This window comes from Cheilinus undulatus, linkage group 5 (assembly GCF_018320785.1).
Source record: "Cheilinus undulatus linkage group 5, ASM1832078v1, whole genome shotgun sequence".
NCBI lineage: Eukaryota > Metazoa > Chordata > Actinopteri > Labriformes > Labridae > Cheilinus > Cheilinus undulatus.
The window spans coordinates 6,610,461-6,627,726 of record NC_054869.1 but is presented as its reverse complement, the minus strand read 5'-3'; the positions used below and the strand labels follow the sequence as shown (position 1 = coordinate 6,627,726).

The window sequence follows — 17,266 nt, the reverse complement described above, 5'->3', positions numbered from 1 at the left end:
TAGTTCTTGCAAAGTTCACAGTTATGATGCTCTTCTGAGAAGTGATCAAGCACTCCTGGGTATTTGAGTATTTAAATTTCAAATGTCCTGTACGTCCTGAAACTCTCTGCCTGAGGCCTTTAAATGACTGAAACCGCCTCTGCTGGTATGTTGTTTGTTGTAAAAAGCAGCATGACAGCATAGTTGTTGAACTACTCAACCCTGAGAGATAATTAATCTTTAACATCAGCTACTGGCCTGTGATTAGATACCACTCCAAAACCTGACGGAACAACCCAAGAAATCCCCAAACTGTCTTCAGAAGCATACTTCTGAATCGTCAATCCTGATATAAATGAATCATTTTAAACAAAATCCCACATTTTTGACCTATAATGATGTGTTTTAAAGACAAGAAGCTGCATTTGAATGAGGTGTGAAAGTTCCCAGCTCTAGGAGTGGCCTTCAGTTGCACTATGGACAGAGAGGGTGTGGCCATGCTGACTGCTGCTGAGTTTCACCTGAGAACTAAATAAGCAAGCCTCACCAGTCAACCTGAGACACAGCCAGGCCGCACGGGATCTACTCTTTCTCTGGATTATAGCCTCACTTCAAGGTACGTCAAAGCTACAATCTCTATCTACTTAATAATCCTGGTGGTGTTCTTGAAATGTTCTACTTCATCTAGCTTGTTTTATGTAAACTCTCAAACCATGCTTTCAAAAACTATTCAAAAACACTATTTCTGTTCCAAGGTGCATGTTCGATTTAAGATAAACCACTCTGTAAGAGAGCTGGACAAAAGCATACAGTGGAAACCTTTCACAAAATAAATTAGAGATAAAAACAAGCATTCAAAGATAGCAGCCACTATATTCCAATCTAATGTATTGCCTTCATGTCGCTCTCAGGGTTATTATGGAGCCTGAATTCACAAAAATGAGGCTAAAGATGGCTGTGCTGCTTCTGCTAACAATCCAGCTGAAAACAGGTGAGTGCTTTATGCTGGGAGAGGTTTCAGATAAGTGCAGTCAAAGTAAATACACCACCGACATGTTTTTAGATTCCCCTTTTATGACTGTCCTGTTTACAACGAGGCTTAAATGTTCCGATCACAGAGAGTGGAGGGTGTGTGATCACTAACAGCAGGTGTTTTTTCTCTATGTTGTACCAGTCTGATCCGTGATTCACGCCGGCCAATCTGGCACGCTGTAGCCTGAAGATTCAGCAGTGATATACTCTGTGAATCGCATAGCAGACAATCAATGAACCATGTGCTTATTATGTGGGTGTCTGACAGGTACCCTGCATAGCATGCATAGCTCTGTCCATATGTGCCCCTCTGAGGGGTCCAACTGGTGTGTGGGTTTAAAAACGACCCAGAAAGACCCAAGTTAAAAAAAAAAGGGAAAAAAATAGTGATTGGCATTTGTCCATGCTGTTCATTTTGGTTCAAAAAACATAAAACAGAATGAAGAAAATAAAACAGAAAAACATTCATCATGTCTGACAGAATAGAGTCTTAAAATACATACTGGTAATTCAGGTCTCAGATTGCTGAGGCTCCCGTCCTTGTTCCTGTCTTTGACTTTATAGTGACTACACTTTAGATTTATTTAAGATTGTTTCTACCATGTTTACCAAAACATGGAGGAATTAGGCAGATAGAACGCTTATCCAACACCCGCCAGACTTTGTGAAAGCTTCTGCCCCTCCCAAAAACTGACTAGGGGCTGTTGCCCCCCAGCCAGTGTGTCCATGTAGGCCCCATATGTGGGCTGCAATATGGGTCCTTGTGGGTTTGTCGAGCTAGAGATAGGCACCATCTAAAGAGCCATGTGATTGCACATGTTGACAACAAGTCTGGATCAGCCCTTATTAGACCCATTTAGACCCATCTAGAGATCCCTGATCACCCATGTGGACTACAAGTGTGGATCAGCCCATGTTAGACCCATATAGATCCATCTATAGATCTCTGATAGCCCATGTGGACTACAAGTGTGGATCTATCTTGGATCTCGAGTTGGGTCCCATATGGGCTGATCCACACTTGCAGTTACATAAGCCATCACATACCATGGAACCCATGGACAAACCCACATATAACCCATATGGGGCCCATATAATGGATGTGAAAAATATCCCATGAAGGGAATATGTGCAACAGTCTAATGGTCATGGAGACCAAAAGTCAACATCAGCATATAATTTCAACCAAAACATCATTTAGGAGACATTACTATGGTTTTCAGGCTAAACTCAACTAAACAGCATTGATTTTGTTATATTTGTATGAAGGCGTATAAGCGCTACACTAAAAATAAAAATGATCCCTTATTTTCTAGGGGAAAAACTCATGTTTTGTTTAATTGATTGATTAATAGTTTATCAGACACCAAACTCAGAATTGTTGACCTTTAAAAAGTTATTCATTTATGAGAAAAACTTGAAATTTTTCAAATTTAACTTTGGCTGATAAACTAAAAAAAACCTCGATCACAAGCATTTCCTTTTTGCTCAGGCTGATTGATTAGCTCTTAACTGCAGTTCTTGAGCAAGGTAAATAGCTTCATTTATGAGGATTTAAAACCTTGATTTTCTTCCACTCAGTTGGCTTTTGTCAACTTTCTAATCTCAAACTAGAGAGCTACAACTTATTAAACACCAGAATATGATTTTTTTTTTTTTTTTTTTTTTTTCAATGTTAGACTTTTTTTTATTAAGTGATGCTCTTTATTATTTTCTAAATTCATTGAGAGGCCCTATTAGTCATCATTTGTGTGGGTATGAAAAACTGGATGGGTTTCAGTCTTTCAAAATAATCGGAGTTGCACTAAATGAACAAAAGTATTTGGATGCCTGGAAATTTGACTTACAACATTTTATTTAAATCCAGTTCATCCCAAAGGTGCTGGATGGATTTGAGGTCAGGGCTCTGTGTGGTCCAGTCAAGTTTTTCCACTCTGAACTCATCAATCCATGTCTTCATAGTCCTTGCTTTGTGCACTGGGGCACAGTCGGGTAGGAAAAGGGCCTTCTGCAAACTGTTGCCACAAAGTTGGAAGCATAGCATTGTCCAAAATGGCTTGGTATGCTGAAGCATTAAGATTGGCCTTTGCTAGACATAAGAGGCCTAGACCTAGCCCTGAAAAACTGCCCCAGACTCACTTATCTGAAGCATGATTCGACACTGCGCTGAACACATTTCCACTGCTCCACAGACCAGTGTTGACGTGCTTCTCACCACTCCATCTGATGTTTCCCATTAAAGTTGGTGATGTGAGGCCTGCATGCAGCTTCCCAGCCATGGAAACCCATTGCTCGATGCTCCTGCTGCACAGTTTTTGTGCTTACAAGAACGCCAGTGGAAATTCTTTGTCTTCTGCTTTGTGGCTGAGTAGCTGTTGTTCCTAAATGCCTCCACTTCTAATAGTATCACTTACAGTTGGCCTTGAAATAAAAACCAGAGGTTTTTGACAAACCGTCTTATTGCAAAGGTGGCATCCATCACAGTACCACACTGTGGGTCAGAATGATCCATTGTGCAAATATCTGTAAATGTAGACTGCATGGCTAGGTGCTTGATTTTACACTTCTGTGGTAGCAGGTCTGATTGGAACACTAATTAACAAGTGTGGCCAAATACTTTTGTCCATATAGCGTATGTAACATACGTAACTTGACTGTAATCTTCGTTGTTAGATTGCTCACAGCACTACATGTTAATAGAAACTTGAATCCTCTCTCTAAACTAACAGAGTAGTCCTCTCCTGTTGATCCTCTCTGCTCACTGAAGTGCAGCTGCACTTGGGGAGAAACCGCCGCTCAGGCCTCCATAGCATGTCAAGGTTTACTTCTGGTTTTCGAAAATCAGCTGTCTCCTTGGTGGAAAACAAAGAACTTTCCAGCAGAAAAGTTTTGCGGTTGTGCTGTCTGACAGGAAAATACTTCTTGTGTGCCTTACAGTCTGAAAATACAGAACCAAAAATTGAAACACATCAGTGTAAAATTCATGCTGACTGACTCGAAGGGGGAAAAATGCAAGATTTTGTGTCTGTGTACACGAATCAATATATTATTATTTCATGACTACTGCACAGACTGCTGTGAGACAGGGAGGGCTCAGAATCTTTACACGGAGGCCGTAAAGCCCTCCTTTTGTAAATAACCTTTAAGCACACTGTTTAATGCATTTTCTACTTTTTGTGTGTGAAGGAATTTGCATGCATGTGTACATTTTTGGTCACGTGCAGCTGTTTGGTCAGCTGCAGCGGCTTTTAACATGCTTTATGAATAAAATAAATGAAATGAAAAATAAATGAAAAAAACCCTGCAGCTCTTTAAACCCTGATGTTGCAGCACCTCATTAAAGCTGTATTTTACCGCCTGCTGTTAAAGACTTGATTGATTCCTCAAACTCCAGTTCGACTCCCCAGTAGCACAATGAAAGGAGTCTGTTATTGGAGATTGGGCCGATGAGGAGGTTGACGGGGTTGGAGTATTTCCATCTCTTTATGTTTAGCTCAGTGCATCACTGGCAAGTTAGCATAGCTGCCGCTCCACACGGGAACATCTCCCTTGGATCACAGCGTTTTGGCCCAAGGGGGCTTTTGCAGTGTAAACATTTGACTGACTAATTTGAGCTTCTTTCAGACTGCCTTCATCACGTCTGCCATTTAAATGCTTTCATAAACACCTCCGACATTCCTTGTTTTGTCGGAGGGGCATTGAAGTTCTACAGTGGATAAAAGGAGTGAAAAGAGGCTTATTTGACTGATCTATACAGTCTGTTGAAACATTCAGAGAAGGTTAAACATCTCAATAGGGAGAGATGGTTAGAAAGCTGCAATATTTTCCAATAATAAGCCAGATCTGCATAAATGCATTGCACTGTAATAATAATAATAAGCACAGCGTTCATTCTATAAATGTTAAGCCATCAGCGATAATTAAAATCCATGGCTATAAACAATGAGTCAGCGGGGTGTGTTACAACTCAGAGACAGCTCCTAACTGCCACTTGTCAAGTGCATTTTTCATGTTTGCTCATGCGTTCACTTTTCATCATCATTTACTTACATTATTCTGACAGCGAATGAGCCTCCAGAGGTTTGAATTAAAACGTTCCTCCATTCCCGCAAAAATAGGCTGAACATTTATACTTTTATTCCAGCAACCAAATGCTCGTCGGCTTGACTTAAGAGGCCAATTAGTCTCAGATCATCCCCCTTTCCTCTTCTCCGAGATGTTTACGAGCACATGAAGGCCCAGAGCTTGGAGATTGGGGGAGGCATTTGAGAGGAAATCCATTTTTTTGTCTTATTTGTGAAGTTTGTGCTCTGGTTTGTGTTAAAGATGAGCAAGAAAAAAAATCTGATTCAATTTTCCTGATCCTCCAGATGTTTCCAAGGCGATGCAGGTGACCTCCACAGGGCCACAGACAACCTATAAGGCCCAGGGGGAGTCAGTGAACCTGGGTTGCACTTACACCCCGGGGCCCCAAGACACAGGGGAGCTGGACATCGAGTGGTCCAACGTCAGCCCAGATATGACACAGAAAGACCAACTGGTGAGTGTTTGTTCGAAGACAGGGTGGGGTTGTTCACCACCAAAATAGAGGAAACTGATTACTGTGTGCATATGCCGTGCAATTTCAGGCAAACTCTCTAGCAGTAGTGATGGAAGGGCAGTTCACTTTGCAGTGAGTCTCACACATGGACTTTGGTGTCAGATCTGTTATCTCCAAATAACTACAAATAGCTAAGAATCTGTAAATGCCAGTACGCTAGTAGAACCAATCCAATCCAGCTTATTACAAAAGTACTTCACTGAATGACACAAGCTTTTCGTCCACTTTCACGTTTTTCTTACACGTACTCTAATGTTGCACAGTCATGCCATCGAAGTTAAGCTAACTTTAGTGGCTAAAAGCAGCACTGATTGAAAGGCACACTGAAACAGGAAGTGCTCCTCCATCATGTTCAGCAAATCATTGTAGCACCATCAATGCTACACTGATGTTGCTCCCCACAAGTGGGACTTCCCTAACTGAGTGGGTAACTTCACCCATGCTGCAAAAGTGTCTAATTCCCAAAGGCATTCTGGGAAAACTGCTGATTAAAGAGTGATTGTTGAGTACAGTGACAAATATACTTCAAGGCTCAAGACCCTCAAACACAAACACAGTTACCAGCTAAATAACAACAAATATTCAGAGTCTGCTCGAGGTCTGGCCTATTTCCTGTTGTTCATTTCCTTTATTATAAGACAGACATATTAAAGGGGTGTTGTCATGTTTTTTTTAAGATGCTGTTCAACAGATTTCAAAGAAAAAATTCCCCAAAGTTGAAGACTCTGCTCATGGTTCTGCTTTTACTGTGAGAGTATGTGCAGTCATACAGCTAAAATGTCAAACATGCCAGAAATCCATCCAACCAGTCGGGAACCACTGGTTAGGCTTTGGTTGGGCTAGGGTCGGCCATCATGACCCCTGTACGCTGCATGACAAACACACCTTCAAGATGAAAGTTGTTTGACTCAAAACTTATGTCTTAATCTTCCATTGCACAGTCTAGCCTGGCTTTACCGAACTAAATCATATTTGTTAAGTAGATAGTACTGATTTTTTAAGTTAGATTAACTCAGTTTTACTTGCACTTTTATGTTACACTAACTCACCTTTTTAGGTTAACTAAGCTTTCCTTGAAATCCTGTTTAAATCCAAGTCATAACAGCATGTTGAAGTACTGACAAATTCTTTTAAAGCAACAGATTTTTCATCATTTGCAATTTTCCCTCATTAGTTTCATATAATTGTGTTTTGAACCTACATTGCACTCAAATTGGGCTAAGATGAGTGTCAACAAATTATGAAGACTGAAAGACCCACCTTGAATCAGGAAATGTTCTTCCATAACATTTAACACACTGTTTATACGACACTGAACTTACACAAGCAGGGCCTTTCTAAATAAGTGGGTAGCTTCACTCATGGTGCAAAAGTGTCTTTAATGTAGAAACATGTGCAAAAGAACCTTAACTGATTACTGCACAACAGACAATATCAGAACAGTTTCCTTTGACTTTTAGTTCAAAAGCACAATGCCCAAAGGAATTCTGGGAAAACTTTGCAGCAGTGTTAATTTTGGAAGCTACTATAAATCTAGTCTTAGTCTTAAGATTACAACTTTATTGTCAAGTTTTAGTCACTTTTAACTTTCAAAGTTTGAGTCAAGTTTGACTTGAAAACCCAGAATCATTTTAGTCCTGGTTTAGTCGATGAAAAGTCCGTACATTTTAGTCTTAACGTTTAACCACAGCTGTTATGCTCTTTTCACTTATTTAATCAGCTAATAGTAAAATGTATATTAAAATGTATATGAAACACTTATATTAATGCACTATCAATACTGTAATTCAGGGGTGTCCAGACACTGAGGGCAACACAGAGGAAAACATCAGCTAGCTCCCCTTTAGTATATCAGAGTCAATAACACCAATCCAAAGCAGATTAAGATATGGCTAATATCAATGCCTGACAAGGCTAAGAGTCAATCATTGTCAGGTGTTTTTGGGGTGGCCAAACAGATTTCAACGTGGGCCTGGTCAGCCCCAGTCTTTGCCCCTGGTCAGGATGTTGAATGAAGGATGCATGAAGATGATGAGTGCAGCGTTCTTTGTAAATCAAGCCTTGAGACGTAGCAGATAGCTAAGCATATGAGTGTTATTCATGCTGCTATAACTATTTCTTTTTTTTCAGTCATGAATCAAGTTATTGTTACTTTGGTTGTCAAAATGTGTTCCAACATTTTCTTTCTAGCTTAAGTCTTGAACAAAAAAACTGTTCTTGTCAAAATGTTTGTTTACAGAATTTATACAAGACAACTGTCTAGTGTAAAAACTATGAAATAGTAAACAGTTAAATACTGGTTTCATTGTTACAGTGGGCCATACATGTATATATTTCTTTATAGGTAAAATTTCATGTGACCAATTTATAATGGACCACAGCCCACAGCTGGACCCAGGCTATAGTTTGGACACCCCTGCTTTAACTAATTTAAAATGCACTGATGGAAATACAGACATACCTTGCATGCATTGTGGAGAAATATTTAACAATCCAACAGTGCAGCACTCACAATTTAGTCTTGTTTTACTCTCTATCACAAAGATCTATTTCTGACAAGTCTTAGTCTTGTCTTCCTCATGGACAAAAGGTAGATGGCTGACATTATTAGTCAAAACAAATAAACACTGCTGTGCAGACTAAGAGATGATTGCCAAATAATTGAGTGCAATGATGAATAATTTTTAAAGTAATCCTGTACTGTAAACTAAAACTGTTCTATCATCTCAGAACAATAGGACTGCAAAAAGCTATTCTGTCTTTCCAAGTCAACACAACAATGTCTGTAACGTGCCTTGACTGTTTGGTCTGACAGTGTTGTGAAACCTGTCCGTGGGGGGTGTTTGTTACCTTCAGGCTCTGTTTGCAGAAAAACCTGCTGTAAAGTTGCCATCACTCATCCAAATGTTTGCATCTCAGATCTTATCATTCACAGGGGGGTCGATGCACCGCTACGGCGACCCGTCTGTGTCCAGTAGACTGACATTCACCGGGGACCCCAAGAAGGGCGACGCCTCCGTCGCCATCAGGGATTTACGGCTCAAAGACACAGCCACCTACCAGTGCAAAGTCAAGATGGCACCGGGAGTGGATGTTAGAAAAGTCACGGTGGTTGTAATGGGTGAGGAGGGATTCCTTTTGACCAGTTTTACCTGTTCTACCGCTCTTTTAAACACCTCATTCTTCTTTTCAACACTGCTCTCACTCCTATGGCATGGCTGCTTTTGACTGCAATCACACCTCTTTTTTCCTTTCACGCCTTGAACCTAACCACTGGAGCAATCCTCTAAAAGCAGCTTTTGTGTCATGTGTTTATTCATTCCCTTTCATCAGTTCGCCCGTCAGTGCCAAAGTGCTGGGTTGATGGCGGCGAGGAGAGAGGAGGGACTGTCTCCCTTCGCTGTAAATCCTCTCAGGGGTCCACTCCTCTTACCTACATATGGAAGAGAGAAAGTGGTGGTGCAATTCCAGCCACTGCAACCCAAGGTGAGGAGACGGCTCAACAGAGGAAAAGGCTTTTATGTATTCATTCATGCCGCTAAATTAGTATAATAAGCTTGTGTTGAATGCTGTCGTCTTTCATTTAGACCAACAGACTGGAGAGCTTCTGATAAGGAACCACACAGACGGCAACATTGGAAGTTACATGTGTGAGGTGCAAAATTCTGTCGGCAAAGCGCAGTGTAGATACTCTCTGAAGGCATACAACCGTGAGTCTATTTGTTATCTGCTTATTTACTCTTCAGTCCTCAGCATGCATTCAACCTATAGGAATTTCATGCTTACGGTCTGAGATGTATTTAACAAAAGCACATGTAAGCCTCTTGTTAAAGCTGGAATAGTAGCACTGCACTTGTTTAATCTCATGTCGTCTCTTCCAGCCACCAACAAGGCGGGTGTCATCGCCGGAGCTGTCATAGGTGCTCTCCTGCTGCTGCTTCTCCTCCTGCTCCTCATCTGGCTCCTGTGCTGCTGCTGCCGTAAACGCCGCTACCAGAAGGAGGTTGCAAATGAAATCAGGTATTGCATCAGAGTATAAAACAGCTTGAAACCTTCTTAAAAACCTGAGAAAGGTTTCCAGGGATTCATTTCCCCGTCAGTAAAACATAAATTAAAATTCAGGTGAGTCAACTTGTGACATGGTAAGAAAAAACAGAAAGACTTAAAGGAATTGAGCAGTTTGCCTAACACTGAATATCTATTCACTTTAATTAGACCCTCCATACCATGCCCAAACAAGTTTGACCCCTACAGTCCAGTTTGTTTGTCTAGTCCAAGTGCTCGAGCATGGTACACTTCCTTGGCCCTGGCATGAATTAAAGAAGAGTGCTTTGGCACATTACAGTTGCTCATGCATGCACACAAGCACAGGTGCACAACTAGGACAGGATGTATAATAGATATTACTGTAGAGGGTCGTATCTGAATAAAATAACTGAATAAGCCACACAGTGCAGTTGCAGCCATCTGTGTTGTTCTCCAGTGTGTCGTATTACAACATGAGGACCTATGTACATGAGGTAACGGGGCTCAAGCCCACCTGGAGCAAAATGAGTGCAGGCCAGCAGAGACAATCATGCTTCAGCATGTTGCAAGGAAACTGGGCCTAGCGTGAGAGAAACCAGGGTGATGCCATTAGTAGGAGTGACATCGTTTCAGATATGCAGCCCATCACTGACATGGCTGTAAGCATCACAGCTTTGTTTTCTGCACGCTCCTGCTCATCAAGCCTGCCTTCTGTGCCGTCCTTGGCTGGTTGGTGGAGCAGAAGCCTGGTGCTGGCTTGGCTAAAATCAATGCTGGACTCACTCGGGTTTTTGACCTGGTGCTTTCTGCTTTATGAGACTCGAAGGGGTCTCTTCACCTCGGTTACGTTGGCTTTCTTCACATGCCCCCTTGGGTCTTCAGTGGCCCTGTGGTCTGAAAAAATCATTTTTATTAGCTAAGTATCAATGACTGTGTTTTCTCCTGCCACCCAGTGGCCTGTAGAGCCTTGTTCTGTGTTTATTATGGTGAAGAAGGAGAGTGTGATGGGGTTGAGATTACCCATGGGGAATTAATACAGTGAAATCAGAAAGTATTCACATCTCTTTGGCTTTCTTATGTTGCAGCCTGATCCTACAGTTGCAAAAAATTCTCTCATTAATCTACACTGAAATACCCCATAAGGAAAAAGTGAAAACAGAATTTTAGAAATGTTTGCAAGTTCATTAAAATTTAAAAAACATTGAATGGAGTCCTCCTGTGTTACATTAAACTGATTTAACTTAATTTGGAAAGGGACACCCCCTTTCTATAGAAGGTGACCATGCAAAACCAAGCCATGAGGTCAAAGGACCTGCCTGCAGAGCTCGGAGACAGGATTGCTGACAGACACAGATCTGGGGAAGGCTGCAAAAATTTCTGTTACACTGAAGGTTCCCAAGAGCACAGTGGCTCCATAATTCTTGAATGGGAGACCAGGACTCTCGTCACTTGGCCACACTGACCTGTCCTGGCAGAAAAGCCTTGAGATAGGTGACCAAGACCCAATGGCTACTCTGACTGAGCTCCAGAGATTCTGTGTGGAGGACAACCATCACTTTAGCCCTCCACAGATCTGGGCTTATGGCTTGTTTTTTTACATTTACAGAGTTTTTTGCAAAATTCAAGCAGGCTTTCAAGTGATTTGCACTGAGGAGAGGCTTCTATCTACCTACTATGCCATAAAGCTCAGATTGGTGGAGGGCTGCATTGAAGGCTGCATTTGTCCCATCTCCACACAGGATCTCTGGATCTCAGTCAGAGTGGCCATCAGGTTCTTGGTCACCTATCTTGCTAAAGCCCTTCCTCCAGGATAGGTCAGGCCACGAGCTCCTGGAAGAGTCTCGGTTGTGCCAAATTTCTCCCATTTGAGAATTCTGGAGGTCACTGTGCTCTTAGGAACCTTCAGTGTAGCAGAACTTTTTTGTTTTTGCAGTATCTTTGACCTCATGGCTTGGTTTTTGCTCTGATATGCTTTGTCAGCTGTCAGACCCTATAGAGAGGTGTGTGCCTTTCCAAATCATGTCCAATCAATCTAATTTACCAATAAAGGTATAGAAACATCTCAGCAACGATCCAGAGAAATGGGAGGAACCTGAGCTAAATTTCAAGTGTTTTGGTAAACAGTCTGAATACTTATTACTTATTTTAAATACATTTGTAAAAATGTCAAAAATTCTGTTTTCCCTTTGCCATGATGGGGTACTGAGTGTAGATATATGGGAATAAAAATGTTTTTTTTTTCAACTGTAGCATCAGGCTGAAACATAAAAAAACATACAGTGAGGGGGTCTGAATACTTTCTGAATTCACTGTATGCACTGCAGACATGAATATCACATGAAATAAGGCAGGGAAGAAGTTGTCAGCCTTAAAATCACATCTGGCAACCCAAAAATAAAAATCTCCACCAACCCAGCAATGTGGTGCAACCTAGACTTTCAAAATGACTGATTTAAGGTTTTTGCACACTGGGTCTGTTATTATCGGATGTGTTTATTTTTCTGCTCTGTAATCCGTCATGTACTTGAACCTTGTACACGGAGTCTCACGTGTTTTTATTTGCCTCCACTCTGAAAATTTGTAGAACGCTGCAAACTGTTTCATACTGCTAGCCTATGGCTCTGTCACTCCTTTAAAATCCCACTGCATCCATCCTGACAGAGAGCTTCATACAGCATCCGTGTGTCATAGCGCTGAGCCAAGTTAGAGAGATGGAGAACAACTTTTTAATTGTCTGTTATCACCTGTGAGTCGGCCACAAATGTATGCCTTTATCTGTTATACTCCCATGACTGATGTCAACATAATACTCCGGCAAACTACGAGTGACATTCTGGTGTGGGAAAGGTAGAGAAAGAGAGGGGAGGGGTCAGGTGTGGGTGAGAAAGAGAGAATGGTGCTGGTCTGCACTCATTTAAATGACTTGGACTGATGCGAAATTTCATATAAAATCAAACCTGTTCTGAAAAAATGATGACAGACAAAACCTTTTGAGCAAACAAGATTAGAAAAATATGAGACTGATTTCCTTTTTCAACATGCAAAAAAATTTGGGCGAAATAAACAGACTCAGCGTGCAAAGGCATGTAGTCTTGAGCTTAGATTCTCTCCCTAAACCCAAGAACGGCTAATCTTGCAAAGGTTGAGACAAATATGACAGGTGGTCTAATAAATTTGTTAAGCACTGTATGTCTTTAGTCGCCATGTTTCGTGTTATTCCTCGGTAGCTGCGCACACGTAGCTCGATAGCGGTTACGTCACGTGTTTTGTTGCTCTGACTGTCCCGTAGAGATGTGACAGACAGAACATTCATCCAATCACACTCCAAGTTTTTTTAAAGCCTCTGCCTTTTCCCAAACGTTTTCTATTGAAGCTTTCCCAGATGGATGTGTGAAACACATCCATCTGGCATGTCAGGTTAGAGAACGGCCTGACAAGGCCTGCATCTGGGAATGGGATCGGGCAAGGATCCCCACCCCTATGTGATGCATCATGCTTCTTCGTGATATAGAAAAGAATAGCAGGCCTGATAATTGTAATGAAGTCAAATCGTGAAACCAGTCAAGATGAACAGCTTTGGTGCACAGCTTCACAGGATTAGTCATTCCATTTGGTCTTGGATATCAGCCAGTCTTTTATTCCCTCAAGATCTATAAAAATAGTGGCTTTTTGGGATCTGTATCTTTAAATGCAAATGTGTGTTCACATCAGTAGACCCCAGCACCCCCACAGGTATGACCGTGACGTTAAAAGAATAGAAATGTGGCAATTTGGTTAAAAAGACACTGATACATGATTGTGTTTAACATCTGAACTACCCTTTAGTGTGTAGGTTTTTTTTCTAATAAAAATGTCTTTTTAAGTTAATATTGCCCTTAAAAAAGGTTTTCTAAAAATAAGTCTTGAAAAGGTCATCTTATACTCAGGCGACTACGACAGCTTTACCCACCAGTATATCTGGTGTTGAATGTGAAGCTGACACCATTTAATTAGGTAGCTGAATAATCCAGGCCACCCTCCAAAAAAGTCTCAAATTAATGGCTGTTTGTGACTTATCTCCTCAGGGAGGACGCCCCGGCTCCAGAGAGCAGACCCACCAGCAGGGCCTCCAGTCTGCGCTCCGTGTTGGGATACCGCACTCACCCCGGTGTTATCTACAGCTCTGTAAGGAGCCACCTGCCCAGCAGGCAGTCAGGCCGCAGCGCCGTCTACACAGGAGGGAGCATCAGCACACCGCCGTCTGTTACTGCGGGGGGGAAACCTGCAGATCTCAAATACGACCCTAAATATGGATATCCAGTGTAACATCAAAACAAACCACTGGGAGTGTTTTATTTTCAACAAGACTTTGTAAGAACACTGTTCATTTTTTGTAGGCCAGATGGTGCAATACAACATATTTAATAGAAGAGTAATGGGAGTGCTGGTCTGTGACTACTGGGGACTTTTATTTAATCTTATCTCAGACCTTGGACAAACAACAGGCTGGCTTTTATAATGCACTGTGCCACATCATTATTATTGTAAAAATGGAAAAGCTCTCATAATATATGTCATTTTTATACAGATTTAGCCTGTACTGTTTGTATAGTGTATGTGTATAACAACTTTATATCTGTGCTTTTTGTTCCTCTATGATTGAACTCATGACTTTTATAAATGTACATTAAACCTCTTTTTTATGACTTGTTGGGTTGTAATTTTATCTCTGTTGGACACTGACAGCTTAGACAAAAGGGAAAGAGGATGACACACAGCAGAGGACAGGGTTCAGGATTTAACATGGGCGAAGCTGCAGGGGGCGACCCAACTAAAAGATTTTTCAACTGACAGGAGTCTTGATCCCATTTTAGTGCACATTAGATGTTAAAAATTCACATCGACAGTTGAAACACATCTCCCAGCATGAAACTTTGACAAGTTTTATTATGCTCTGATAATTATATCAGAGATTTTGCTCTGACTTTTACACACTCACAGACCACATTGTTTAGTGTACCTCTTCAACTGCTATCAATGCAAGTATCTAGTCAGTCAATCAAATGGCAGCAACCAAAGTGGTGCATCAGAGTGTGGAAGAAAGATGAGTTAAGGCTGAATGCACACAGCAAGGATTCATACAGATATTAATCATTTTTGGGCTGTTCGCCTTGCATTCGATTTGGCCTGTATTAGACTCTAAAGTAAATGGGTCAAGGTCATGAACTGGACCCCAAAGGTGTCACACAGAGTGGAGTAAAGAAAGAATCTTTCAAAAGGGCAGAACTGATCACCCATAACTCCCTTCTGGAGAACAAGGTACCAGCCTTTACAGATATCAAAGTTGTGATAAGCTGATCACACCTCCCAGGTCCCCCAGCCAATCACAGCTCTTTCTCTCAACACAGCAGTCTGATGAAATATGATGTACTTTTCACTAATCCCTGCTTGCATTAATGCTGATGCACCACACTGCTGCTGCTCCTGGCAGAGCTTCACCTCCTCCACCCCAGCCTCCTCGTTTATAGCATAAAGCATATGGCACCCTCATTTTCAGGTTTATACTAAAATATAGCTTCTGAACTAATTTTATTGTATTCACTACACATTGTCATAAATGTATCTATCAATATGGGGGTTTCTAGCAAAGCACTCCATAAAACAGAGATGTCAGACTCAAACACAGCAGGGGCCGAATTCTGAATTTGAGTCTAACCTGAGGGCCCAACTGGGTCAAAATTTTCCATAAACTGTCAACCTCATCTTCACTGATAACAAATTATAGTGGTAAAAAACATAAGATTGATGATAAATGATTTTGAGATTGAAAAAAGTCAAAAGAGAAATTCAAGATTTTTAGCAGTTAAAGCACTAACTGAAATTAAAAATCATGTGTTTAAAAGGGTCAAAATATGAGATAAAATGGTAAAAATGTAAGTATAAAATGTCAAAATATTAGATAAAATTATATAATAATGAGTTCAAAAGGTAAAATATGACATAAAATTCAAAATTATAAATTTTAAATTATATATATATAAAATTCAAAACAATGAGTTAAAGGATTAAAAAGTGGGAAGAAAAATTAACAATTGGAATCGAAAAGGTTTAGGATTTTAAGTTATATTTAGGGGTTGAAAAGGGAAGGATATGAGAAAAAAAAAATTCTTAATCAAGAGTTTCAAAGGTGAAAATATGAGATAAAATTCAAAATCATGAGTTTTTAATATCAAAATATGGGATAAAAATGTACGATTTAAAATCATAAAGGTTAATATTTGAGATTAAAATTCAAAGTTAAGAGTTGAAAATGTCAGAATGTAAGAGTAATTTCAAATTCATGAGTTTAAAACGTGAAAATGTGACTTAAAATTAAAATCGTGAATCTAAATGGCCAAGATATGATAAAAAAAAAAAGTCAAAACCATAACTTTAAGTCATAATTCTGAGATTCAAATTAGAAAATACGAAATAAAAACACATATTTCTTTTCCCACATTCCTGACTTTTAATCAAATCATTTTAACTCTTTACTCTTTCTAATTCTTATGATTTAAAACGGATATTTTAAATCTTTATGGTTAGGTTTACACTGTTACACTGGAGGAAATCTGCAGACCTCATACTGGTGGGCCGGGTATAACTGTACCACGGGCTGGATTTGGCCCCCAGGCCTTAAGTTTGACACCCCTGCCATAGAAGGTCAAATTGTGCCTGACCCAGGGAGCATCGTTTGAGCAGAGCCTCCACTGCCGGGTTAGACTGTATAACCATTGTGCAATAAATGGTTCAATGTATGACGAGAGTGTTCCTGACTGAAATAAGATTAAAGAACTAGCAGTTCTGATAAAACTGCTGCTGCAGCTATACTAAGCTACTCACTCCACTGGCAGCCATTGCTACTACCGCCTCATTCCCATTAAATGACACTGATTGGTCAGGTACGTTCTCAGACCTGGCACAAGCGCTCAAGACTGGAGTGTTGCAAGATGGATCTGCCTGGTGATAGACATGGAATACAATCAATCCATTGGTGCAGTGAGGCCACTGCTGATAGTAATGAATAGAGTGGATTTAGCTACAAGCTAAGCAGTGCATTTATAGCAGCTTCTCTCTAGCATTTTTTCATCAACACGCTTCGAAAGAAGAGTGATTTACTATTCAGTAACTAAATTCTGTAATGTGCAAGTTAGATTAAAATGACTCAACTGAAGATGTGAATGTGAGGGGGATCACACAGGGCATTCAGTGAGGTGAATCATCAGTGCTGTGCCAGGTGTGTGTGGCTGATCAGCACTGATAGAGACCAGGTGTGGAAAGCTTATATATGCTCTTGGGCTGCAGCACTCAGTGCCGACTCATTATCTCACCTTCAGAGATACTGAGAGCATCTCCTTTGAGTTTTCATTGTGTGTTTCTAAGTAAGTTTCTCAAGCACTGCTGACTCATTTCTCAGAGCATGTTTCATTGGAACTACTAGTTACCCCAGAGTTTTAGTTTGTTGATGCTGGAGACATAACCAGCTTTCCTTTGTTTCTCTCTTGAACCCCAGTCTGGGAATCTTTGAGTTTCTCATAAAAAACGATTTTCTCACTCTCCCTAGAAGTCTATGTTTCTTTTGAGCTGCACGGCAGCAGTGGTTCGGGTTCC

At 40.7% G+C, this 17,266-nt stretch overlaps 1 protein-coding gene across 1 annotated transcript; it reads left to right on the top strand.

Moving 5' to 3' along the window:
- Positions 1–521: 521 nt before the first annotated feature.
- vsig8b (V-set and immunoglobulin domain containing 8b) lies at positions 522–14,275 on the top strand. The gene is made up of 8 exons (XM_041788234.1): positions 522–595; positions 891–970; positions 5,382–5,551; positions 8,531–8,732; positions 8,945–9,097; positions 9,199–9,321; positions 9,493–9,631; positions 13,702–14,275. Exons 2-8 carry the CDS (start codon positions 898–900, stop codon positions 13,940–13,942), a joined length of 1,101 nt encoding a protein of 366 aa, XP_041644168.1. The 5' UTR covers positions 522–595; positions 891–897; the 3' UTR covers positions 13,943–14,275.
- The last annotated feature ends 2,991 nt before the right edge of the window (positions 14,276–17,266 follow it).

Coding starts and splice junctions, on each gene's coding strand:
- vsig8b (XM_041788234.1), top strand. CDS start 898: ATGGAGCCTGAATTCACAAAAATGAGGCTAAAGATGGCTGTGCTGCTT. Junction 971..5,381: donor AACAATCCAGCTGAAAACAG/GTGAGTGCTTTA, acceptor CTGATCCTCCAG/ATGTTTCCAAGGCGATGCAG. Junction 5,552..8,530: donor TGACACAGAAAGACCAACTG/GTGAGTGTTTGT, acceptor TTTGCATCTCAG/ATCTTATCATTCACAGGGGG.